The sequence below is a fragment of the Tiliqua scincoides genome, chromosome 4 (genome assembly GCF_035046505.1).
Source record: "Tiliqua scincoides isolate rTilSci1 chromosome 4, rTilSci1.hap2, whole genome shotgun sequence".
Lineage (NCBI taxonomy): Eukaryota > Metazoa > Chordata > Lepidosauria > Squamata > Scincidae > Tiliqua > Tiliqua scincoides.
Window position 1 is genome coordinate 57,148,681 of NC_089824.1, and position 25,095 is coordinate 57,173,775.

At 43.7% G+C, this 25,095-nt stretch overlaps 1 protein-coding gene across 3 annotated transcripts in view; it reads right to left on the minus strand.

The window, feature by feature from the left end:
* MYOM1 (myomesin 1) overlaps window positions 1-25,095 on the minus strand; it is a 112,031-nt gene that overhangs the window by 34,814 nt on the left and 52,122 nt on the right. For 2 of the 3 annotated variants that reach the window (XM_066622809.1, XM_066622810.1), the window contains exons 11-21: window positions 23,947-24,088; window positions 16,104-16,303; window positions 14,459-14,515; window positions 12,349-12,473; window positions 10,569-10,752; window positions 6,870-7,044; window positions 6,467-6,588; window positions 4,445-4,762; window positions 2,130-2,326; window positions 1,191-1,317; window positions 150-334 (exon numbers count right to left, since the gene is read on the minus strand). In XM_066622809.1, the coding sequence (XP_066478906.1) occupies window positions 150-334; window positions 1,191-1,317; window positions 2,130-2,326; window positions 4,445-4,762; window positions 6,467-6,588; window positions 6,870-7,044; window positions 10,569-10,752; window positions 12,349-12,473; window positions 14,459-14,515; window positions 16,104-16,303; window positions 23,947-24,088 (1,832 nt within the window). The remainder of the gene's footprint in view (window positions 1-149; window positions 335-1,190; window positions 1,318-2,129; window positions 2,327-4,444; window positions 4,763-6,466; window positions 6,589-6,869; window positions 7,045-10,568; window positions 10,753-12,348; window positions 12,474-14,458; window positions 14,516-16,103; window positions 16,304-23,946; window positions 24,089-25,095) is intronic. The other variant, XM_066622811.1, reaches the window with a different exon arrangement.

Below are 25,095 nucleotides of genomic sequence, written 5' to 3' on the forward strand. Positions count from 1 at the left end.
ATCCTATATATCCTCCTAACCTTCTATCGCCATGCCAAGCACTGCAAGAGCATTCAAATATTCATGGTCACAAGTGCCTTCCCCTCCCCTACCTCACAATATGAGGAAACCTTGTAGGCTTAACAACATTGCTGCCTAAACTGGCTTACCTTCATGAATGTGTTTGAAGTTGGCTTCTCATTCACACTCTTCCAGTGCTGATCTGAAGCATTTGTTTCTTTTATGTCAATATAAAAGCCAGTTACAGGACTTCGGCCAGTGTAAATGGGTGGTTTCCAAAGTACAACCAAAGAATCTTTCCTGACTTCACTTACTGCCAAATCATGGGGTGGTCCTAGGAGAGAAACAAAAGGCAGAATATAACTGAATATAACAGAATATAACTGAAGCTGCAAGAGCAATTACTAAATACTGCAAAGGAAAGAGTCATCATACAAAAAAAGATTGTGAAGGATCACATTGGGACCTAAATGTATCCCACAATACAGAATAAAGGAAAGTAAGGTACTCCTGCAGTATTCCTCTGCCTTTGTCCACGCTTTGTCACCATGCAACATGGGCTTACCCTTTTTGAAATATGCACACCTCATTTGCTTGCACACACATACTGGATAGCAACAGGAATGTGTAGGTTAAAAAGAGCCCTTGGACAAATTTGTCTGGCATCTAAATTTAGTTAATGAGCTAATGTTAAATAGTCTTTTTGTACAAGATACTCTACATACTTAACAATATCAGAAGCTGACTTCCATGGGAGTTAACTTAAAACGCAACATTTCTAACAAGTGCTTGGCACACACAGAATTAAACATATCTAATGATTTCAGGAAGTAGCTTGTGGGAGCAGGTAAACTATTATCAAGGTCTGTTTATTTGTTTGCACTCTCTCTCCCTCTCTTGCTATGTTCCATTTGGCAAACCATACAAATGAAGGCTGTTATTGCCTGTAGCGGTATACCTAGGGTGGGCAGCTGAAAGTGACGGGTAGACCTCACTTCCTTCTCAAGATAGCCTTGTGGAGACCAGTCTACTATCCACTTGAAATGAAGGGTAGATTTGGCTCCCACCTCAAGATCCCTGGGAGAGTCTACTGGCTGCTCAGTAATGCATTTGACACCTGGGGCAGACCTCCCCCCTACCCTACCCACCCTTGGTAGTTACTGCTTCTAAGGAACCCTTTCAGTTCTGACCTGGAACAGCAATGGTCCACTCTTCACATTTGAAGGGTCTGCTAGCCGAAGAAGGTTCACCAAGCCCAGCTAGGTTAGCTGCAGCCACTTGAAACTGATATGTCATGTTTTCCTTCAAGTCATGTATCTGCAGAAAGAAGTTATTTGGCTATCACATTTTAATGAACAAATCATCCACAATGTTCCTAATCATGTTTGGATCTTGTTACTTATTGTCCATTAAAAAATAAATATTGAGAAGATAGTAGAAATGCTGTGTGCTTGATGTAGTATCAATAAGAACATTTATCTCTTCTGCAAACTGGCATAAGTGCCTATAAACATTACATCTTTTTCTTTTTTAAAAACCAAGTAGCTGCAAGCCACATCTGGCTATAAGCCTAAGGACATTTTTACAGTCAGTTCTCTTTATATGAAAGTATGCATTTGTGAGGGGCAAAACTGCTACCTTCTCTTGTTATCTGCACCTCTGTTTTCATTATCTGCTATATAGAAACCTTCTGGAGGCTGCAGGCACCATCGAAATGGTGCCTGTGACCAGCCAGACCCTTTTAAAATGACCGACAGACGCTTCTGCTTGTCATTTTAAAGGGGTCTGTGCTGGTTGCGGGTGCCATTCTGAAGGTCCCTGCAGTCTCTGGAAAGTCTCTGCAGCATTCAGAGATATTTTGGCCCTTCTTGTTGCACTCCGCTGGTTTCCTGAAGGTCTCTGTTGGATTTTTCTGATGGCAAGGAAGGTACCCCTTCCTCCCCTTGTACCTAATCCCATTGATTCCATAGGATCAGTGGTTCATTATCTGCAAATTCACGGTCCGCTAAATTTTCCAGGAACCTAACCCTAGTGGATGAGAACTGACCGTATTTATTTATACAGCTAGAGAAACTCATATATACTGCTGATATATGCAACTTTTTGCAACTAGAAGATCAGTCTCTTACCCTGTAGGCCCTCTCACTGACAGGTTTAATGTTGGCTTCTTTCCACTCTCCATGTACTCCATCAATCACTTCCCGGTAGTTGACGTAATAGCCAGTTATTTCAGCCCCACCAACAGTTTTTGGTTGTTTCCATCCAAGAACCATTGAGTCACGAACACTTTCAAGCATGGTTATGTCATATGGTGGAGAAGGAGCGGCTGTTATAGAGTGAATAGTATATTATTAGGATACAATGATTCAGTTAGTCAATCAAATATTTGTTTGGATTCAGATTAAAACACTGACATTTTTTCCTCTCCTAGCAAAATCCCAGCAGCCCATGGACGTATTTCCTAGGTTAATCTAGTTAACTAGATTTTACTAAATCTGTGCTACATAGAGAAAGACATTTGGTATGCTGTGTCATTTTTAAAAAGTGGAAGCGTGTCACGATTGTAACTTTTGAGACGTGGTGTGGACAGAAAACTAGTACTCTGATGGAATTGTTAAAACAAGAAAAACATTACAGGTATCAACGGTTTATAGTTGTTTTTTTTCCTGAAACTGAACATTTTTTTCTCAAAAATTTTGTTCACTATTTCCTCCTCTGTAACTCATTTCTCATACTTGCTATTGAATAATGGTCTGCATTTGCACTCCCAGGTAAACCTACTTTGCTGAACATATGTGCACATCTCAAGTCACAGCAGACCAACTGGTGGATGACCACAAATATTTGGAGCAATGTTTTAAAATATGATAATAGAATAATACCTGTCCAGCAGCAGCATTTACACTTAATGTTCCTTTACCAATATTCCTTTACTTAATGTACCAAGCTCTTGTTCGTACAGAGCTTAATATGCCAAGGCCAGTTTAACAATGATGAAAAGGACATTTCACCTTGGATGTTGTAATATGATGTCCATTTGTTGTGGAACTTTGTAAGCCACCGAAGGTGTGGGAAAAGTAGAATATTAATATTAATGTAGTTTAGTTAGAATTCCATTTCTCATTTGATAAATCTTCTTTCAGAAGTACATTTGAACACATTTTAGTTTTAAATGGAAAAGGAAACTTGCCAGTATGTCAAAATTGCCTTTATAATGCATCTGTACAACCAGATTCATCAGAGCAGGTCACCTGATCAGCAGATGCCTTGTGGTCATGTAAATAACACCCTGCTGTGGTAGGCAAATACTTCTTGCTGGGGTCTTCATGGAATAGGGCCCATTCAACTGGTTTTTTAGATGGAGACTTTCTTGAATGAGCCAAGGCAACAGTTGCAGGCAACTATCCACTCCTAATTCCTACTAGATAACAAACTGCTGATATGTACAATAATTAGGGCAGGCACATTTTCATATATGACCATCTTTCTCCACTCAACTAATTGAAAACATTGAACCATAACATATTAACATACCAATTTATGCAATGGAGCTGCGCTGCTGGAGTGCATGCTGCACACTATGGTGCAGGGGAGGGGCAACAAGATGGCCCAGGAGTGGGAAATAAAAAATATTTTACTTATCTCTCTGTACCTCCCTGGCTGCCACTGGGTCTCTTCAGACCTACACCAGCTATTTAGCTGATGTAAGTCCAGGGAGCCTTAGGGGGCATGTCAGGCTGGGAAATGGGAAATAGAATCTTGATGTGTGCTAGTGCTGCTGAGATTCTCCCCCCCCCCCCGCTCTCAAACCAACCTCTGCCAACCCCACTCCCCACCTTGCTCTTCCTCTGACCAGCTCCTGAACCACACTCTGCCCATCCACTCCCCACCCCTCTTCTCCTCCGATCCTCCACCAAACCGCTCACATCACCACCTTACCTGTTCTGGTAGGGCTTCTGCATGCTGCTGTCACACATGCAGGGCCTCTGGCCATTTGTGCTAGAAGTCCCATAGCACACAACAGTGGCACACTTTTTACAATATTAGGACCTACGGCAGCAGATTCCAAGATCCGCAGCCAAAGTTCCACAATAGGATTAGGCTTCCAAATATTGATTTACTAAAAAGTTGACTTTGATACTCCACATGGTTTTGAAATAAATAATAAAGCTTAAGCAATACTAATCTAATCCAATTAGCAAATGAATGCAACATGCAAGCTTGTTGTTAGATGCAACATATATATGTGCCACAGCCCTAATCATCAGTATGTATCTATAAATAAAATAACCTTTGATGGAAAGCTGAGCATTTATTAGATGGAGCTGGTGAAGGATGTAGTCATGACAAGAATGTTCATTTGAAGCTTGGATGATCAGAGATGAAAACTGTTTGATATGAGGGTGCTGGCATGGTGAAATCACTCTACATGATCAAAGCTCACCTATATCACTTTTCTTTTTCTTTTTCTCCAAAGCTGAGGAATCTCCAGGACGAGACTTACTTGCCTGCTTGGTAGTTGCCTTTTGTGATGAAGGAGTAGGGGCTGTTTCACTCACTTTATTCTCTGTTGGACTCCTCTGCTTACCAGAGCTAGTGGGCACTGTTTGTCTGTTAGGTTTAGCACTGCGTTTTAACAAAGCATCTGTGTCAAAGATTGGCTGGGAGGACTCATGCATGCCTTCCCAGTTGATAGGGTGGTCTGTTAGTCCATCAGCTTTACCACTTAGTCCAGGACACACATCATGAAGCAATCCTCCCCCTATAATTGCCAGAAAATAACAAAGACATTTTGGAATTAGAGTTCATTCACTCCCAGTTCTCCATTATTCAACTGAATGAAGAAATGGACACATAACAAGACACAGACAGAACATTAAAAAGTTACAGGTACAGGCGGTGCGGTATGGTTGGATTTATAGGAAATTCACATGTACTATACCATACCTCTCAGCAGTTAATACTTACATGCTGTTAATACCTTTCTGAATGTTACATTGAACACTGTCCATTGTCTTGAAAGACAGAAGAAAGGCAAGATTCTTCGGAGGAAGAATAGTCTGTTAATGTAACCTCAGAATTATGTGTTACATACATAATTGTTCTCTGATATTGAATAGTACAGTTAATAGGATTCTTAGTGCACTGACCATGTCAAATTTCTCTGCGACAACATACAGAACGGAGATATCAGAACATTTAGAGATGAGACTAGTGGCATTAGTGGGGTCAAACAAGGATGCAAATTAGGAATTAAGTTAATTATCTTATTTGAAAAAGTAGCATATTTTTGCAAACCATTAAAGGTGAAATATATACCACATTATGGGATCAGCCTGCCAGGTCATTTCACAAAGTGATGTAAGGTGAACATAAGAACAGCCCCACTGGATCAGGCCATAGGCCCATCTAGTCCAGCTTCCTGTATCTCACAGCGGCCCACCAAATGCCCCAGGGAGCACAACAGATAACAAGAGACCTACATCCTGGTGCCCTCCCTTGCATCTGGCATTCTGAAATAGCCCATTTCTAAAATCAGGAGGTTGCACATACACATCATGGCTTGTAACCCATAATGGATTTTTCCTCCAGAAACTTGTTCAATCCCCTTTTAAAGGCATCCAGGCCAGATGCCATCACCACATCCTGTGGCAAGGAGTTCCACAGACTGACCACATGCTGAGTAAAGAAATATTTTCTTTTGTCTATCCTAACCCTCCCAACACTCAATTTTAGTGGATGTCCCCTGGTTCTGGCGTTATGTGAGAGTGTAAAGAGCATCACTCTATCCACTTTATCCTTCCCATGCATAATTTTGTATGTCTCAATCATGTCCCCCCTCAGGTGTCTCTTTTCTAGGCTGAAGAGGCCCAAACGCTGTAGCCTTTCCTCAATAGGAAGGTACCCCGCCCAGTAATCATCTTAGTCGCTCTCTTTTGCACCTTTTCCATTTCCACTACATCCTTTTTGAGATGTGGCGACCAGAACTGGACACAATACTCCAGGTGTGGCCTTACCATCGATTTGTACAATGGCATTATAATATTAGCCGTTTTGTTCTCAATACCTATTCTAATTATCCCAAGCATAGAATTGGCGTTCTTTACTGCTGCCGCACATTGGGTCGACTCTTTAATAGACCTGTCCACCACCACCCCAAGATCTCTCTCCTGATCTGTCACAGATAGCTCTGAACCCATGTAAGGTGAACATACTTTTAATACAGTGTTACAGGGAACACACCCAAGGAAATCTGGGATGGTGAAGGTAAGAAGTCTGTAAGTGCACAGAAACTGGATGACTGTGAAATTATGAAAAGTGAAACATCAAATATTACAAATGCATAGTCAATATGATTAAACAATACTGTGAATCAATATTACTAGTCAATCACATCCCTAAAATGGTCTTATAATAATTATAGTACTATTTTCTACTTCTGTCACAGGAACAGAAGGCCACTTACCTATAGCTGCCTTGACTTCAATTGCTTCTGACTCTTGTGAAAATCCACTGAGTCCTGCTGCATTAACAGCTCTGACACGGAAAATGTAGTGCTCACCAGTACTAAGCCCATGGCAAGTGAATCTAATGTAAAATGTTGACAAGAACACCACTTGATCAGATTTCACAAATCTTAGCTTCAAAGCTACTATGGTAGACTGTACTTTTGTAAGGGGCACAGAAATTTTAAAAATGGGGAACTGCAAAGGATATCTATAATGGAAGCAGAAAGTGCTGCTCCAGAGCCAAGAAAATTCATTGGAAGTCATTTTCTAGTATGGTGTTTTGCAAAGGAACAAATCTATCCAGCCATATTCTAATGCACAATAAACTGTAAATCTGCTTTCAAGCAATTTCTCTATTACCGTGAGCCTTTCACTGGATTATTGTTGCATGGTTCCCAATGACCTGAACCAACTTTGCTTGCTTCAATGTAGTATCCAACCAGTTCTTTTGCATCTTTGGACTCGGTCCAAGTAAGAACGACTGAGGTGTCTGTATTCCTGGTTGGTATAACATGACTAGGAGGACTTGGGATATCTAGAGATAAAGAACAAAAGTAAACTAATGGCAGTCTTTAAGGCTGATATTATTAGCACAGTGGACTTTTGGGGTATCTAGAGAGGAAGAACAAAAGTAAATTAATGGCCAGACTTTAAAGCTGATATTAGCACAATGGACTTTTGGGAAGCAATCCTGAGTGCTCCCTTTGGGAGCCATGGCTTATATCTTCCCTGGTCTCTGGGGAAGACTCAGTTCAGTCAGCTACTGGTGGGTGCCAGCTGAGTGGATCCCCTTCCCTTATCATGATGGTAGATGTATGTTTGTTTCGTTCTTGGTCAACCAGCAGAAGCAAAAGTGTCCTAGCCAGTGGCTGCTATCCACCATGTCTGGTTGTCTGCTATATAATGCATTGTGGAAAGAAAAGTATGGTAGGGAGCAGCCACCAACTAGGATGCTGCTGCAGGTCAACCAAGAATGAAAGAAATTGACAGCTGCTGCCTTGGTAAGGAGAAGGGAGGCCTCTCAGGCAGGATGGAATCCACCAAAAGACATCTTGCCAAAGCACCCTCAAAGCTGGAGTTGGCCATGCTACAATTGTTTACTTAAAACATCAGTTCTAACAATCCGTTATACTAATATACACCGATGTTGTACAGTGGCTAAATTGTTGGACTAGGAATGCCTGGGATCAGTGTGCATGCATGTGTGTGTACGAGAGAGAGAGAGAGAGAGGAGGAGGAGGAGGAGGAGGACCAAACACAGTAGTAATTATCATAATCACCTGGGAGACTCTGCTGACTTTCATCAATTGACTAATTTGTGGCAAATCTGAGCAGATTTTGCAAAGTAGCCAATTTACTTTAGGGTACCACAGTGGGCACCAAGGGTACATGCCCCAGGTAGGGTTGACTGGTAGTAATGGAACCCAGTGTGCTTGTTGGGTGTTTTATTTGCCAGGTTCCCTTTTTCTGAATAAAGGATACCATAAGCCAGCCTTTAGGGTCCTGTTGTATTCCTTTTCCTTTGATTTTTGGTCAAAAATAAGCTCTGCCAGTTGAACAGCCTTTATTAATGACTCAAACAGCATTTCATGACATAGAGATAAGCCACTATGACACAGTTTGAGAACCCACACTCTGCAAGAAGTGGCTGTTTGAAGAATGTGACTGTCTTCACAGCTTGCTCATTTAATGCAACAATTCTCTTTTTGAAAGCAGAGAAAAATAATAATAATAATAATAATAATAATAATAATAATAATAATAATAATAATAATAATAATAATTAAAAAAAACTTTATTTTTATCCCGCCCTTCTCCCTAAAGGGACCCAGGGCGGCTAACAACATATTAAAAAAACAGATTTTAAAAACATTAATACATAGTAGATAAAAACATTTAAAAACACATTACAGAGGCCATAAAAACAGCAGTCAGATTAAAAGACAGAATAAAAGAGCAAGTCACCGAGGAATCAAGCCTGTAAAAAACTAAAAGATGTATAAAAATGTTAAGAAGGCCAGAAATCAGAAGGCTTGTTTAAACAACAGTGTTTTCAGGCCTCGCCGAAAACAATCAAGAGAGGGAGCCATTCTCAAATCAAGGGGAAGGGAGTTCCATAATGTTGGTGCCACTACTGAGAAGGCCCTATTTCTTGCAGCCGCCCCCCGGACCTCCTTGGGTGGCGGCACTTGCAAAAAGGCCTTCTCTGATGACCTGAGATGGCGAGCCGGATTGTACGGGAGTAGGCGGTCTCTAAGATATCCTGGCCCAGAGCAGTATAGGGCTTTAAAGGTCAAAACCAGCACCTTGAATTGGGCCCGGAAATGAATGGGCAGCCAATGTAGCCCCCGGAGAAGTGGACTGACAGAGTCAAACCGCCTGGCTCCGGTGACCACACGGGCCGCCGCATTCTGTACTAATTGTAGTTTCCAAACCGTCTTCAGGGGCAGCCCCACATAGAGCGCGTTACAGTAATCTAACCTTGATGTCACCGTGGTATGGATCACCGTGGCCAGGTCTGCACGATCCAAGTACGGCCGCAGCTGGCGCACCAGCCGAAGCTGAGCTAAGGCCCCCCTAGCCACAGCCGCCACCTGGGAATCCAGGAGCAGCTGCGAGTCCAGGAGGACCCCCAAGCTGCGAACCTGCTCCTTCAGAGGGAGTGCAACCCCATTCAGAGCAAGCCGATAGTCCAGAACCTGCATCGAGGATTTCCAAACCAGGAGAGCCTCTGTCTTATCCGGATTTAATTTCAGCTTGTTAGCCCCCATCCAGATCCTCACTGCTTCCAGACAGCGCTCCAGGCCCTCAACCGCCACCCTGGAGTCTGGAGGAAAGGAGAGATAGAGCTGGGTGTCATCAGCATATTGATGACACCTCACTCCAAACCCCCGGATGACCTCTCCCAGCGGTTTCATGTAGATATTAAATAGCATGGGGGACAGAATTGAACCCTGCGGCAACCCGCACCTCAAGGGCCAGGTAGTCGAACAGGGATCCCCCAGCACCACCATCTGGGACCGACCCTCCAAGTAGGAGCGGAATCACTGCAAAACAGTGCCTCCAACTCCCAGCTCGGCCAATCGGCCCAGAAGGATACCATGGTCGATGTTATCGAAAGCTGCCGAGAGGTCCAGCAGGACCAACAGGGACACACTGCCCCTGTCCAGTCCCCGGCATAGGTCATCCACCATACTTCCCATAATGCTTCTTCCTTCAGTGCCAACTCATTACAGCATTCTTTGTGCCAGAATGTTTGACAGCTATTCTAGTCAATGGGAGCAGTGAATTCTGACCAATGAGTGCCAGTTTCCTACATCATAGACCTTTAGTGCTGTTTCACATAGCACTTGACTTTCCGAATAGATCCCCCACATTACAAGAGGTATTACTATATCCTAAAGTTACAAACTATTTGCACCAGTCCAATTCTTACCATATACTAGTCTGAATCTTATTAGCCTGGTCATTTGAGAGGCAAAGTCAATATAAGTTTTATAAGAAGGCACATGATTACTAGTGTTCAAAAACTCCTGTGATAGAAAGAACTGAATGAGAACACAAGATACTTTGACACAGACTTGAGTTTTGCAACACTATCAGTATTTGGGACCAAGCACATCATTATGTAATTGGCAGCCCAATCCTATCCAGTGCTGGTGCAGCAGGGCCACATAGCCCACGCTGTATCCAGTGCTGGTTAGGAGCAGGTTGAAACTCCCTTTGGGGTAAGCCCCAGCCTGCTCAATGGGGCTACTTAGATCTGTGCCAGTGAAATCACACATCACGATCTTTCAGAGCAGCCATTTTCAACCACTGTGCCATGGCACACCGGTGTGCCACAAATGGTCCCCAGGTGTGCTGCGGGAATTTGGGAGATGGTCATTTATCAATAGGACCATTGGAGGATGTGAGCCCACATTGACAGCACAGTGTGCCTTGTCAATTGTCAAAAAGTTGATAGGGTGCCTTGACCATTTTAGTGCCTTGCCAGTATGCCGCGAGATGAAAAGGGTTGAAAATAACTGTTTTAGAGCATCCATTGCTGACTGAACTTACCAAGTTTGTCACCAACCACAGTGGCTTCAGTTGCTTCTGAGGGTTCACCAATTCCAGCTGAATTACAACAGCGAACACGGAATTGGTAGGATTTTCCCTCAGCCAAATCGAAAAGTGCAAAGCGAGGGGATTTTACGGGGATCTCAGTGTTCACTCTCTGCCAGTTTTCTGTTCCTGCAACACACTGAAATCAAAATGTCAGAACTGGGCAAAATCCATCTCTCTCAACAAGAAACCATGCAGATCTCCAGCAGCAACGCTGAAATCATTAATTTTGTCTCAGTTTCCTGGTGGCCTGTGAATTCTGAAGATGTATACTTGGAACTTTGGGCTGTGCCACCTGAAAAGAGTCTTGTTCTTTTCATCAAAAGATATTGGATGCTGGGTAATTGGATAATTAAAACATTCAATTATATCCAATAATTGAAACATTGGATAATGTTTCAGAAAATAAAAAATAAAAAAGCATACTTGGTGGATAATTACGATTATACCTGATTAGAAATGGGCAATGGAATTATACTACAGTCATCATAAAACTACCTATTTGTCTTCTGTGATTTCATCCTTAAACCTTGTAAGGAAAGAATATTGGATAGGGAAGGCAGAAAAAGAATTGTAGAAGCCACAATGCTCATTTATTGCAATACTGTTAAAATAAAGAAAACCGCTGAGGAACATGCCATTACCAAGAGGATGCAGAGTATTGTAAAAAGCCTACACAAGAATGAGCATAATGAAATTAGTAACAATTAATCAAAGAGGATAATTTTGCAGTTCGTATTTTTTATTGGTTTGAAAAAAAAATGTTTAAAAATTAAGTATAGGAAACATATCTCAGGAAACAAATAAAAAACATGAAAAACTAGAGTCATCCATCACAAGAGATGATACTAATCAGATAGGCCCCAATCCTACTGGAGGCTTGCACTGCCGGAATTAGTGTTCCAGCAGTGCAAGGACTTTTATAGCGGCATGAAAAGTGGGCTGCTGTCATGTACTGCCAGGCCACTAATGGAAATGCAAAAGTGCAACACACGTGGCAGCAGCTCTGGAAGGCTCTGCAGGTGTTATTAAGTTGGTGGCAGGAGGGTATGGTTCAGGGGCATTCCAAGGCAAATTGGGGGAGGGCAGGGACAGGGAACAATCTTGGCAGCAGTTGCACACCCTGGATCCTAACCTAATTTTTTGACCTGCCCTACCCCTTTTCCCTCTAGGACATACACCAGCAAAATGGTTGGCGTATGACTAAGGAAACCCATAGGCAATCAGGTAGTCTATCGGGATTAAAGTAAAAATTATTTTTATTTGCTTCCTACAGCCAGTAGTCCACAGACTCCATTGGTGTGGCTGCAAACTATAGTACGGTGGGGATAGCACAGGGCATGTGGCTAAATAGGACTAAGCACAGGATAGGATTGGGATATGATATGGTTAAATAACAACAGACTTTCCACAGCTGCTCTTATTTTTACAGGATTCAAGTTCCGAATCTAGTTCAGTACTGCATTAAGAAAGGGGGGAGTGTACAAAAGGGGCTTGCAGAAAGAAAATCCAAATATTCCTTTGATGGAGACCTTTGCTATCTTATTTCATTCTTTCCTATTCATTTAATGCCTCTTTCAATCTGTTGTGAGCATTATCAAGGTTTTTGATTTTGATGTGGAGTTAAAATAGACTAAAATGAAAGAAGTCACCAGTCTGAAGTTCTTAGCCTGGGGATAAAACAGAACTTGGGAAAAATGAATGAGAAAATGTTACATTGACACTTTGATTTTACCTTTTCAACAAAGTACATGACACCCTCATGGCCCCGTTCACATGGAGGTTTCCAGCTAAGGACAACATAGTTCTTTGTGGCTTCTGTAACATGGAGGTCTGAAGGTGGTCCAGGAACTATGCCCTCTGGATAATAAGAAGAAAGAAATGCCTTTCTATACATAATGCCACTTAGCTAAAGCTAGTACAACTAGAGACAGAAGAGCCTGTAAAACTATTATGGCAGACTTCTGTAAGCTAGAGCAGCAGTTCTCAAACTGTGAGCCCAGGACCCACCTGTGGGATGTGACCCAATTTTGACAGGGCAGAAACGGACAGGCCAGATTAGGCTATGTGATCAAAGGTTAAACAAGCAGCTAGTGGGGGGGGGGCACTGTTGCCCAATCACCATTATAGCCACACACACCCAATCAGGCAGAAGCCTCTAAAAAGTTTGAGAACCACTGAGCTAGAGCAATAGAAAGGGTGGAGGCTGAAAATAAATAGTTCTCTAGTCTAACTTGGATTTTGGAATATTGTTTTCCTTGAGAAGAATTTTAAAATATTTTCAGTCTATAATCATTTCCATAAACATGTCTATTATACACTATAAAACTCAATATTATTATTGTGTTCAAAGAAATGTAGTCATGACTAAGTTCCATTAATGACTCATGGCTCATTTATTTCAGTGGGACCTAGTAAGTGGTGCTAGGGTGGTGCGGGCCACACTGGGTGACGCGCACAGGGAGTGACACGCACTGGGGGGGGTGATGCGCTAAAATCGCCGTGGTTAGGAGTAACTCCATTATATTATTTCGAGTGGAATGCAATGCAAAAAGCCAGAGTGAAATAACTCCTTTCTATCAAAAGTTATGGCCAAAAAACTGTAGAACAAAAAATGCATGGATCCCTATGGAAAGTGAAAGTGAGTCGTATCGCGCGTTTACTCGTGAGTAGGCGAACTTGCCTTAGTCTGTTGGAAAGGGCAGGCTGAGAGGAATCCAATGACACCAGAATGGTCCTGTTCCAATGAATGCAGCCCCCAAATACACCTGAGAAGGAAGTCCCTCCCTCCAAGCAGATGAATGTATTGAGCCCTATGGAATTCACAGTCGCGTTTACTCGTGAGTAAGCAACCGTGCCTTGGTTGGTGTGCAAGATCAAGTGAAGGACAGTGCAAGGCTGCCAGAATGGTCCTGATCCTAAGCACCTGGAGCTAAACAAATGCTCCAGAAGACAGCCTCCCCCCCCCCCCCCCACTAAAAAGGATCAAAGCAGAGGCTTCCACTGATAAGGTGAACTTTTTTGAGACTTGCAAAGCCAGGTGGATCCTAACAGTGATCTGGTTTAAACAGAAGTTCTTAAATTGAACTGAGCACTGGGTAGGGCTGAAAACCTTACTGATTTTGGAGGGGGGGGGGTGTTATTGCAGGCAGGCTACAGAGCAAATTCACTTGGTGGGCTGGCTTCTGCTTATTTAATTATTTGTTTCACTTTAATTATTTATACTTATTTTAATTTGCCTGATGATGTCACTTCCACCATGACATCACTTCTGGTGGGTCTTGGATAGACTGTCATTCTAAAAAGTGGATCCCAGTGCTAAAAGTTTGAGAACTGCTGCAGTAAGGTGTTAGTAAGTTGACACCCTTGGGGGGGGGGTGACACCACTAGTGACCAAAATCACTAAAATCATAATTTGGAAGAATTATACCATCATGTTATATAACCGTCAATGCGTAATTTCATGCAGAATGTGTTCTATCTTTATTCTATCAAATGGTACAGCCAAAAAACCAGTGGAGGCAGAGTGATGGTACATCACCTCCCCCACCACCTGGGGTGTTGCCCCGCCCACTGCATGGGGGGTGATGCGCTGGCATCCTGCACCGGGTGACACGAACCCTAGTGATGCCACTGGACCTAGTCACTAACTTTCTATTGATACAACCCATAAGGATTTTAAATAGAAGAAGCATTCTCCATCCCCTTGCAAAATAGCTGTAAGTAAGATTCTTTGAGGGACACCATTGCAAAGCACATTTAAACCTATTGAAGTCTGCAAAGTAGGTGTGATCTAAAAGCCAAAAAAACCCCATTCAGATCTTTCAGAAAAAATGTTTACTTACCTGAAGGTTCCTCTTCAGTGACAATAATTTGTCCAGTCCAGGGGGCAGAAGGGTGACCTGAAACAGTGGCACAGATCAGCCAAGCTTGGATTTACCTGGCAATGCACAGTCACTTTTTAACACAGTAATTTCTTAAACTTCTTTATCTGAACAAAAAATCCTAGCTACGTTCACAACATTTCAATAAGGAAAACAGAACTTACAAAGAGAAGACTATATAATGAATTCTCATTCGCAGACTGGTAAAGATCCTGGCTAAATGCAGTGCATTAAAATAGTAACCAGTATGGCTGCTGTATTGTGTTAATGCTTTGAAGGTCTACAGCTCAACCCTATCCAATGCTGGCGCAGTGGGGTTGTTGAGCCCACACTTCATCCAGTGCGGGATTACAGCAGGCAGGAGGTCTTCCTGTGTAGTGCCCCAGCCTGTTCAATGGGGCTACTTGGATCTATGCCAGCCATTTAGCAGAAGAATTCTGTGGTGGCAATCAGATCCGTGCTTCTAATACAAACTCCTCTGCTGCTGCATTCTTCCTATTTGCAATGTGCCTGCTGTCACAATGTGCAGCAGGCCTTTCAATGGGCCTGCTGTCATCTCTGAGCCTCCAGAGAAGGGAGGTGGTGGTAGGCATATTGCGAAGCTGCCACCTTCTCTTCCTAGAACTGGATGTGATGTCATGACATCGTGCCAGTGTATGACAACATGATGTTGCTTCCAGGTCCCCCTGGGCAACTCTGCCCTGGGTTCCCAGGAGTATTGGTCTGCCCCTGAAACTACTGTATCTTGTAGTTTGATAAGATTATTGCCTTTTAAAAAATCATTTTTAGTATTCCTCAAATCAAGTTTTCAATCCAAAATCTGAACTTTACTGAACTCTAAAGCATCTAAGAAAGGGGAAATCTGAATGAGAAGGAAGTAATATTGTCACCTCTAGGATAAAAGCCCATATATGCAACAATGAGATAAAGTGCTGTTAACAAATTTCAAGGCAAATAGGTGGGGTCAGAATAAGCTCGGAGATCCAAAAGCTCATCCAAGACTAGCCAAGCTTCAGAGGGGTACCCTCCAGTTTCCTCCCTCCTTCCTCCCAGGTCCAATCCCTCTCATTTTCCAGTTCAAGCACTCAAGCAAGGTGCAATATCCCTCCTCGCCTTTTGATGACTCCCACCATGCTCTATTATTGGGTTAGCTTGCAGTTCACTCTGGTAATCCCCAGTCTTCAACAGCAGAGGGTATTCCACCTGATTCCATCACTCTCCTTCCAAGAGAACTATGGGAATCAAGCTCCAGCATACTTCCCCAGGACTACGCCATGAATGAGAGCCTCTGCTAGGCTGGAAAAAAGCCTCATGCTAAACTTTATAGAACAGAGCTCTCGATTAAAATGGGGACCCCATTATCGTGAAATTATTTGCCAGAGTTTCCTAGTTGAGAATGTTTCAATTTTAGCCCCTATGCTTGGTTTCTCAGATAATAAATGTAAGAACACTAACTTCTCTCCTGGGCAAATCCCACTTTCAATGGTAAAAACTTTGCTTTGTTATTGCTCCCTCTAGAGGAATCAACTCATATTTACTCTTTACTCCCATCTTCCCAAAATTAAGATTGCAAATCTTAGATAGGATATATTAAGAAGGTTCTTACTTCTAAGCCTAGCTCTATCAGCAGGGTCCAGGGCTGCCACAGGCTCTGAAACACGAGAAGGAATGCTGATTCCAGAATTATTCACAGCTCGGACTCGGAAGATATAGGAGCGTCCTTCTATTAAACCTGTGACAGGGAAACGAGCAAACTTCACTGGAGTCTCATTGCACTGGGACCACCGGGTAGTGCCAACTTCACATCTGAAAAAAAAAAAAAACATACAAGAATGTTTTACTGACTCAGGGAAATTATGAACATTTCTCCAAATCTTTTCAAATGCCTGCTCATGTACTGTTGGTTCGAAAACACCTGGAGCATTTCATGGAGTGCAAACACAAAAAAAGATGCAAAAAAGGTGCTAGAGATCACTTATCGTGTGTGAATGCTGGCATTTCACTGTCCTTGAGAATGCCTGCCTTTCCATAAAGTTAAAAAAGGGAAAGGAAATATCTCTTTCTTCAAAATAATTTAGAACTAAACTAGCTGTGTTGTCAGTCACATCATTAGCCTTGACGTGCTTTCTTTTTCTTGTGTAAATAGCACACATGGGAATCTCACACATGGTCCCAATTTAGCCTTCACATGCCAACACATTTAGCCAACACATGCTATTTACACAATAAAAGCTTTCTTTGGAGCCAACTGGAACTTTCTTCATCCCTTGTGTGAACAGCATGCACCAGGGTGCATGTGTGTCCTGATCCAAAGCACACCAGAAAAAATAAGTAAACTAGGGCTAATGATGTGATTAACATCACATCTAGATTGATTTTATGATTTTGATTTTATGTCAGGTGATTATAGCTGTCATAACATAAGAACATAAGAACAGCCCCACTGGATCAGGCCATAGGCCCATCTAGTCCAGCTTCCTGTATCTCACAGCGGCCCACCAAATGCCCCAGGGAGCACACCAGATAACAAGAGACCTCATCCTGGTGCTCTCCCCTACATCTGGCATTCTGACTTAACCCATTTCTAAAATCAGGAGGTTGCGCATACACATCATGGCTTGTACCCCATAATGGATTTTTCCTCCAGAAACTCGTCCAATCCCCTTTTAAAGGCGTCTAGGCTAGACGCCAGCACCACATCCTGTGGCAAGGAGTTCCACAGACCGACCACACGCCGAGTAAAGAAATATTTTCTTTTGTCTGTCCTAACCCTCCCAACACTCAATTTTAGTGGATGTTCCCTGGTTCTGGTATTATGTGAGAGTGTAAAGAGCATCTCCCTATCCACTCTGTCCATCCCCTGCATAATTTTGTATGTCTCAATCATGTCCCCCCTCAAGCGTCTCTTTTCTAGGCTGAAGAGGCCCAACGCCGTAGCCTTTCCTCATAAGGAAGGTGCCCCAGCCCCGTAATCATCTTAGTTGCTCTCTTTTGCACCTTTTCCATTTCCACTATGTCTTTTTTGAGATGCGGCGACCAGAACTGGACACAATACTCCAGGTGTGGCCTTACCATAGATTTGTACAACGGCATTATAATACTAACCGTTTTGTTCTCAATACCCTTCCTAATGATCCCAAGCATAGAATTGGCCTTCTTCACTGCCGCCGCACATTGGGTCGACACTTTCATCGACCTGTCCACCACCACCCCAAGATCTCTCTCCTGATCTGTCACAGACAGCTCAGAACCCATCAGCCTATATCTAAAGTTTTGATTTTTTGCCCCAATGTGCATGACTTTACACTTACTGACATTGAAGCGCATCTGCCATTTTGCTGCCCATTCTGCCAGTCTGGAGAGATCCTTCTGGAGCTCCTCACAATCACTTCTGGTCTTTACCACTCGGAAAAGTTTGGTGTCATCTGCAAACTTAGCCACTTCACTGCTCAACCCTATCTCCAGGTCATTTATGAAGAGGTTGAAAAGCACCGGTCCCAGGACAGATCCTTGGGGCACACCGCTTTTCACCTCTCTCCATTGTGAAAATTGCCCATTGACACCCACTCTCTGCTTCCTGGCCTCCAACCAGTTCTCAATCCAGGAGAGGACCTGTCCTCTAATTCCCTGACTGTGGAGTTTTTTCAGTAGCCTTTGGTGAGGGACCGTGTCAAACGCCTTCTGAAAGTCCAGATATATAATGTCCACGGGTTCTCCCGCATCCACATGCCTGTTGACCTTTTCAAAGAATTCTATAAGGTTCGTGAGGCAAGACCTACCCTTACAGAAGCCATGCTGATTCTCCCTCAGCAAGGCCTGTTCGTCTATGTGTTTTGAGATCCTATCTTTGATGAGGCATTCCACCATCTTACCCGGTATAGATGTTAGGCTGACCGGCCTATAGTTTCCCGGGTCCCCCCTCTTTCCCTTTTTAAAAATAGGCGTGACATTTGCTATCCTCCAATCTTCTGGCACCGTGGCCGTTTTGAGGGACAAGTTGCATACCTTAGTCAAGAGATCTGCAACTTCATTCTTCAATTCCTTAATAACCCTTGGGTGTATGCCATCAGGGCCCGGTGACTTATTGATCTTTAATTTATCAATGAGGTCTGAAACATCTTCTCTTTTAACCTCTATCTGACTTAACTCCTCGGTCAGGAGGGGCCGTTCGGGCAGCGGTATCTGCCCGAGGTCTTCTGCCGTGAAGACAGATGCAAAGAACTCATTTAATTTCTCTGCCATCTCTAAGTCTCCTTTTATCTCCCCTTTCCCTCCCTCACCATCCAGAGGGCCAACCGCTTCTCTGGCGGGTTTCCTGCTTCTAACATATTTGAAGAAGCTTTTATTATTCCCCTTAATGTTGCTGGCCATGCGTTCCTCATAGTCTCGCTTGGCCTCCCCTATCACCTTCTTACATTTCTTTTGCCACAGTTTATGTTCCTTTTTATTCTCTTCATTAGGGCAAGACTTCCATTTACGGAAGGAAGCTTCCTTGCCCTTCACAGCCTCTCTAACTTGGCTGGTTAGCCATGCGGGCACTCTCCTGGATTTAGTGGAACCCTTCTTTCTTTGCGGTATACACCTCTGCTGGGCCTCTATTACTGTTGTTTTAAGCAGCCTCCATGCACTCTGGAGAGACTGGACTCTTTTTACCCTCCCTTTCAACCTCCTTCTAACCAGCCTCCTCATTTGAGGGAAGTCCGCCCGTCGGAAGTCAAGGGTTTTTGTTAGAGATTTGCCTGGTATTCTTCCCCCAACGTGCACGTCAAAACGGATCGCAGCATGATCACTGTTCCCCAATGGCTCAGTAATGTTTACATCTCTAACCAGGTCCTGCGTACCGCACAAAATTAAATCCAGAGTCACCTGTCCTCTGGTGGGCTCCGTGACTAGCTGATCTAAGCCACAGTCATTTAGCACGTCAAGAAATCCGGTTTCCTTATCGTGACCAGAACACAAATTGACCCAGTCAATATGAGGATAATTGAAGTCCCCCATGATTACAACCCTGTCCTTCCTTGTCACCTCCCTGATCTGTTTCCTCATTTCAAGGTCCCCATCAGATTTCTGGTCTGGAGGACGATAGCACACCCCCAGTATTACATCGCTGCTCAAGCCTGGTAATTTAACCCACAGAGATTCTACGGTGGAGTCGGACCCACCTTCAATCTCTACTTTGCTGGATTCTATCCCTTCCTTAACATAAAGGGCCACCCCACCTCCAACACGCCCCTGCCTGTCCCTCCTGTAGAGTTTATAGCCCGGGATTGCGGTATCCCACTGATTCTCCGCATTCCACCAGGTTTCCGTTATGCCCACTATGTCAATATTTTCCCTTGTCACCAGACATTCCAGTTCTCCCACCTTTGCTCGTAGACTTCGGGCATTCGCATAAAAGCATTTATACACGGAATGCCCCAGGATGGGCTGCTTATTCGCTCCTTTGTCCCCGCATCCTCTCATTGTGCCAAACTGTCTATCACATCCCATCTCCCTACCTTTCCCAATTTCTTCTCCTACCCTGCCTTTGTCTTGTTGTTCTCTAACCTCCCCATCCTCATCCCATAGGGATGAGGAGTCCCGAACCGGATGCCCCTCGGCTCCTGTCGGCCTTCCCCCAGGGATCAGTTTAAAAGCTGCTCTGCCACCTTTTTAATGTTATGCGCCAGCAGTCTGGTTCCATTCTGGTTCAAATGGAGCCCGTCCCTCTTGTACAGGCCCCACTTGTCCCAAAACGTTCCCCAGTGCCTAACGAATCTAAACCCCTCCTCCCTACACCACCGTCTCATCCACGCATTGAGACCCCTGATCTCCGCCTGCCTAGCTGGCCCTGCGCGTGGAACAGGTAGCACTTCAGAGAACGCTACCTTTGAGGTCCTGGCTTTCAGCTTCCTGCCTAAAAGCCTAAATTTGGCCTCCAGGACCTCCCAGCTACACTTGCCCACGTCGTTGGTGCCGACATGCACCACAGCCGCTACCTCTCCCCCAGCACTGTCTACTAGCCTGTCTAGACGAGAAGTGATGTCCGCAACCTTCGCACCAGGCAGGCAAGTCACCATGCGGTCCTCACATCCGTCGCAAACCCCCCTCTCTATGTTTCTAATAATCGAATCCCCCACTACAAGAAGCCCCCGACCCCCCTCCCGCCGAGGAGTATCCCGAGTGCGCTCGGATACGGGCCCATCCCCTGGAGAAGGGATCCCCCCTAGGGGATTGTTTCCCTCCTCTCCAGGATGACGTCCTCCAGTCCCGAGACTTCCCACCCGGGCAGCCGAGGAGCTGCACGCCTGAGGTTGGGACGAAGCCTGATCGTCCCCAGAAGTCTCCCCACGGTCCTCCTCTGGCTGCCTGCGCTTCTCCAGGTTGGCCACCAAGGCTTCAAGGGAGCGGACGCGTTCCCTGAGAGCCTGGAGCTCCTTGCACCGAGGACACACCCATGACTTATGCCCCAGAGGCATATAATCATACATGTGGTACTCGATGCAGAACACTGGATAGCCCCCACTCTGCTGCTGGCTGTCTGACTGCATAGCTTTTTTGTTGTTGTTGTTGTTGTTTTATTTAGGGGTCCTTTTAAAAACCGTACACTGGATAGCAGCCCTTTTCTCTAGGGAAGAGGAAGGGCAGTGTATGGGGCCCTGGCCTCCTCGCCCTGCTGCTGAACTCGCCCAGATGCTAAACTCTTGTGCCTTACCTGGCACTTAGTTCCCAGAGGCACCTGGTTCCCAGAGGCCACATGCGTCTGCAGAGAGCCTCACGCGATGGCCTGCCTAGCTTTATACTCCTGGCTGGCTCCTCCCCCCTCCTTCCTTCCTGATTGAAAGGGGGCTGGCCTTCCCAGGTGAGTTTACAAAAGCTCAGGAAGGCAAATGGCTGCTGATGGGCGTGACCTACTCTGCAGGCTCCTGAATGGACTGCTTGGATTAGCCCAATGGGGCTCTTAATGGGTTGGGAATTGGCCCTTCCTAGGTCCTTTCCCTCCTAGTTCTGTTCTCTTAGGCTGGACTGTTTTTGTAACCTCAAGCTAGTTTTTATTTGGGTTAGTTTAATTATTTATTGCTCTCTAGATCCTGTGTCCCAATTTACTGACCTGTTTAGGTTATGTTCTAACTTAGATTAGGTTTAACCTGGGTTAAGTATAGGTTTAATTTAAACAAGTAGAAAACCTGCTTTTCACTTTATCCTCCTCCCTTCCTTCGATTAAGTGCTACCTTAGGTGCAGCTAACTTTCAATTTTGATTTAAATGCCTGACCCTTGGGCACTTACTCACGAGTAGGACTCTGCTCTTACTCACGAGTAGGACTCTGCTCCTGCTCAGAGTAGCCCTATGTACCTCCCTTAGGTGCTAACTTTCAACTTAGGTTAACTTAGGTGCTAACTGTCAGGTGATCATATCCTAATTAAAGCATTTCTCATTGTTTGTCCCCTGCCACTTTGCATGGCCCACCTATTAGAAGCACCACCAGAAGTAACTGGCAATGAAGTCATCGCCAGTAACTACCAGATTGGGAGGCCAGACACAATGAGACAAGCACCAGTAAATGGCTCAGAGTAGATGGAAAGACTTTTATGACTTACTCAGCCTCAGCCCAGCAAGCAGTGGGGAAAAGGAAAGGGAAAAAGGAAAGGAAAGGAAAGCGGAGAAGTTGTGGAGAGGGAAAGCCATGTTGGGGGGGGGGAGGCTGGACCACCCATGCACTATGTCTGTGCACAGAGGCACGAATTCTTCTGGCGCAATGTGATTTTGCACCAGTCTTGGCACTACTGCTGTAGATCCTATATAGATGCCCTGGAAGTTAATCAATCCCTGTTGAAGTTAATCAATCAGGTGAAACAGAGGCCTTCATAGGCCCTGGGCATCACACTAGTTTCTTCCCTAATTATTATTATTATTATTAACAGTATTTATATACAGCTTTTCAACTAAAAGTTCACAAAGCGGTTTACAGAGAAAAATCAAATAACTAATTCTCCTTCTAATGGAAGGTGCATGTTTACCACTATGTTTACACAGATACTCATAGCAGGGGGATGTGGCCAGTTCTGACTCTTTGATGAGTCTACTTGTATGAAGAATGCAGCAATCAATGTATATTTATCATATGCTGGCTGCCACTGCCACTGGGTTTTGATGTGTATTTTATAGCTTTATGTGTTTTTTATAGTTTATGTATTTTATCTTTGATGTATTTTACTTGGTTGTTAACTGCCTTGAGTGTCCATGGGGGAGAAAGAAGGGGTAAAAATCGAATGAATGAATGAATGAATGAATGAAATTTGCCCAGATTGGAAAAGCTGAATAGTCTGGCCTAGCTATGTGGGCAACTGTGGCAGGCTCAGGGTACCACAAAGCCAGAAGCAGAAGAACTCCACAGCTCCATTACCATGGCAACAGGAATATTCTTCAAACCCTTGACTGGCCTGGATGTTTCACAAAGAATCAGAGATAGTTGGGGAGCAAGTGAAGCCTGCAAGCCAAAGTAACAGGATAGGGAGAGTTTCCCCTGCAACTTGGCTAGCAGTCTGAGTGTGGGGGAGAAGAAGTCACAGATTTCATCCCACCTTTCCTCTTGAGATATACACATACAGACATGACAGTTCTGTGTATGTCTCAAACCAAGAGTGTCACCCTCATCCCCTGTCAGGAGTATATGGTTTTTATCACCCCAGGATAAAATATGACACAGTTAGATAATGTAACATTCCCTATGCACTGGCTTTGAACACATCTCAGCAACACTTGTACTCTTAACCACATGCAAATTTACCTCCATAGTAAGAATTTAAAAGGACAATACGAGAGACAACATGGCAAACTGAAAAAATTTACCAATGTGGCTTTTATGGTGATATAATCACAGAGACAACAGGCAACAGGCAACAGGCAACAAAAATTTACCAATGTGGCTTTTATGGTGATATAATCACAGAGACAACAGGCAACAGGCAACAGGCAGGCAAATCTGCCCCCCCCCCACTCCAGGAAAGCCTGAATGAGCCGGTTCTGAGCTGAAGTCTGGGAACAGCTGAGATAGCATTCTAGGGAAGTGGTCAACGCTCATAGCTCTGGAATGTGTTGTTATGGTATCGTTATCAAAGTAACCAAGAGCAAACTGGTAGATTGTTGCAAAAGAGAATAAAAAGCAGCTAGGAAGCTTGTAAAAAACAGCTTTCCTTCCTGCATTGAATCTTGAACCTGTTTCTCGTCTCTTCATTGCTTCTTTGACTCCTTATTCTAATATAGCAGTCATTTGGTACCAAGGCTCAGTAACAGCAGCGTTGCTTCCTGCACTCAACTTAGAAACCTGACTTCTGTGTTTCTTGATTTCCTTTCTGTCTCCTCACTGCTTTCACTCCTTGCACACTATCAAGCAACCTGGCCTCGAGTCAAGTTTGCTTCCCATATCATTGCTACAGGTAGTAACTTCATTCCAGCATAAATACTGACTTGTCAATGAAGTATCCCAAGACAGGACTTCCCCCATCAACAGCTGGTTGTTTCCAAGAGATGATGACATAATCCTTGTTAGCATCCAAACATTTCACATCCAGAGGTGAACCAGGGGCTCCAGGCATTTCAGCATCAGCATCTATACAGATGAAGACATGCATTTTAATGTTACACATTATGTCTCTATTAGCATCAAGAATGGGAGGAGCAGCAACTGTTACACTGCACATGCCCAATCTTGTCTGATCTCAGAAGCTGAGTAGGGTCAGGCCTGGTTAGTACTTGGATGGGAGACTGCCTGGGAACACCGGGTGCTATAGGCTTATACCATAGTCTTTGGAGACTGAAGGCTGCCAACCAAGAATGGGAATTTTTTTCAAATCTCCATGAATGTACTATATTAATAATGAATATTCACAGAAATCAGGAATTTAAAAAAATCTTATAAAAAAAGCAAATTATAATCTTATCATAACTGTTCATGATAAATTATGTTCCTCTATGTTCCTTTTAAATATTCTCAATTATCCCCTGGATTTTTTTCTCTTTCATTTTAAAAAATAAAGCTTAGTATACATTTGCAGCATTTCTTATAAGCCTGTGTACAAGAATTCTTATACAATATGATATCTATTTGTGTAAGGAAGTGGAACTATACTGTACAGGAAATCTAAGAAGCAAAATTGTTTGTGAAACAGCATCCTCAATTGTAGCAAACCATGTCACTTTGCTCTGCATTTTACAAGGTTTTCTTTTATAATAAAGGAGGGGTTCACAAACATTCCGAGAATTTTGTATGTTTTGTATGTATTTATCAGGTTGTGCCTCTCTCAATAAAACTTTCCAATTAGTCCTGGCATTTCACAACTTCTTGTGAAAATGATACAATCATGCTAACTAAATTTCAGCTGATGGGCAATTTCAGTCACCCCTAAAAGTTTAATTTGCAGGATGTTCTAGAATCATGTTACTTCCTGAAAATAGTTTTCTAACTTTCAAGCTTTGTGGTGCAAAAGGAAAATGCTTTAAAATGCTAGATAAGTTCTTTAGAGAAAACTAAGAATGACTTGCAAGCAGAATATTCAATAGCTGATTCAGTAGCTTCTGTTTCTGCGAGGTCACAAATAACCAGCCCTTGGGAATTTT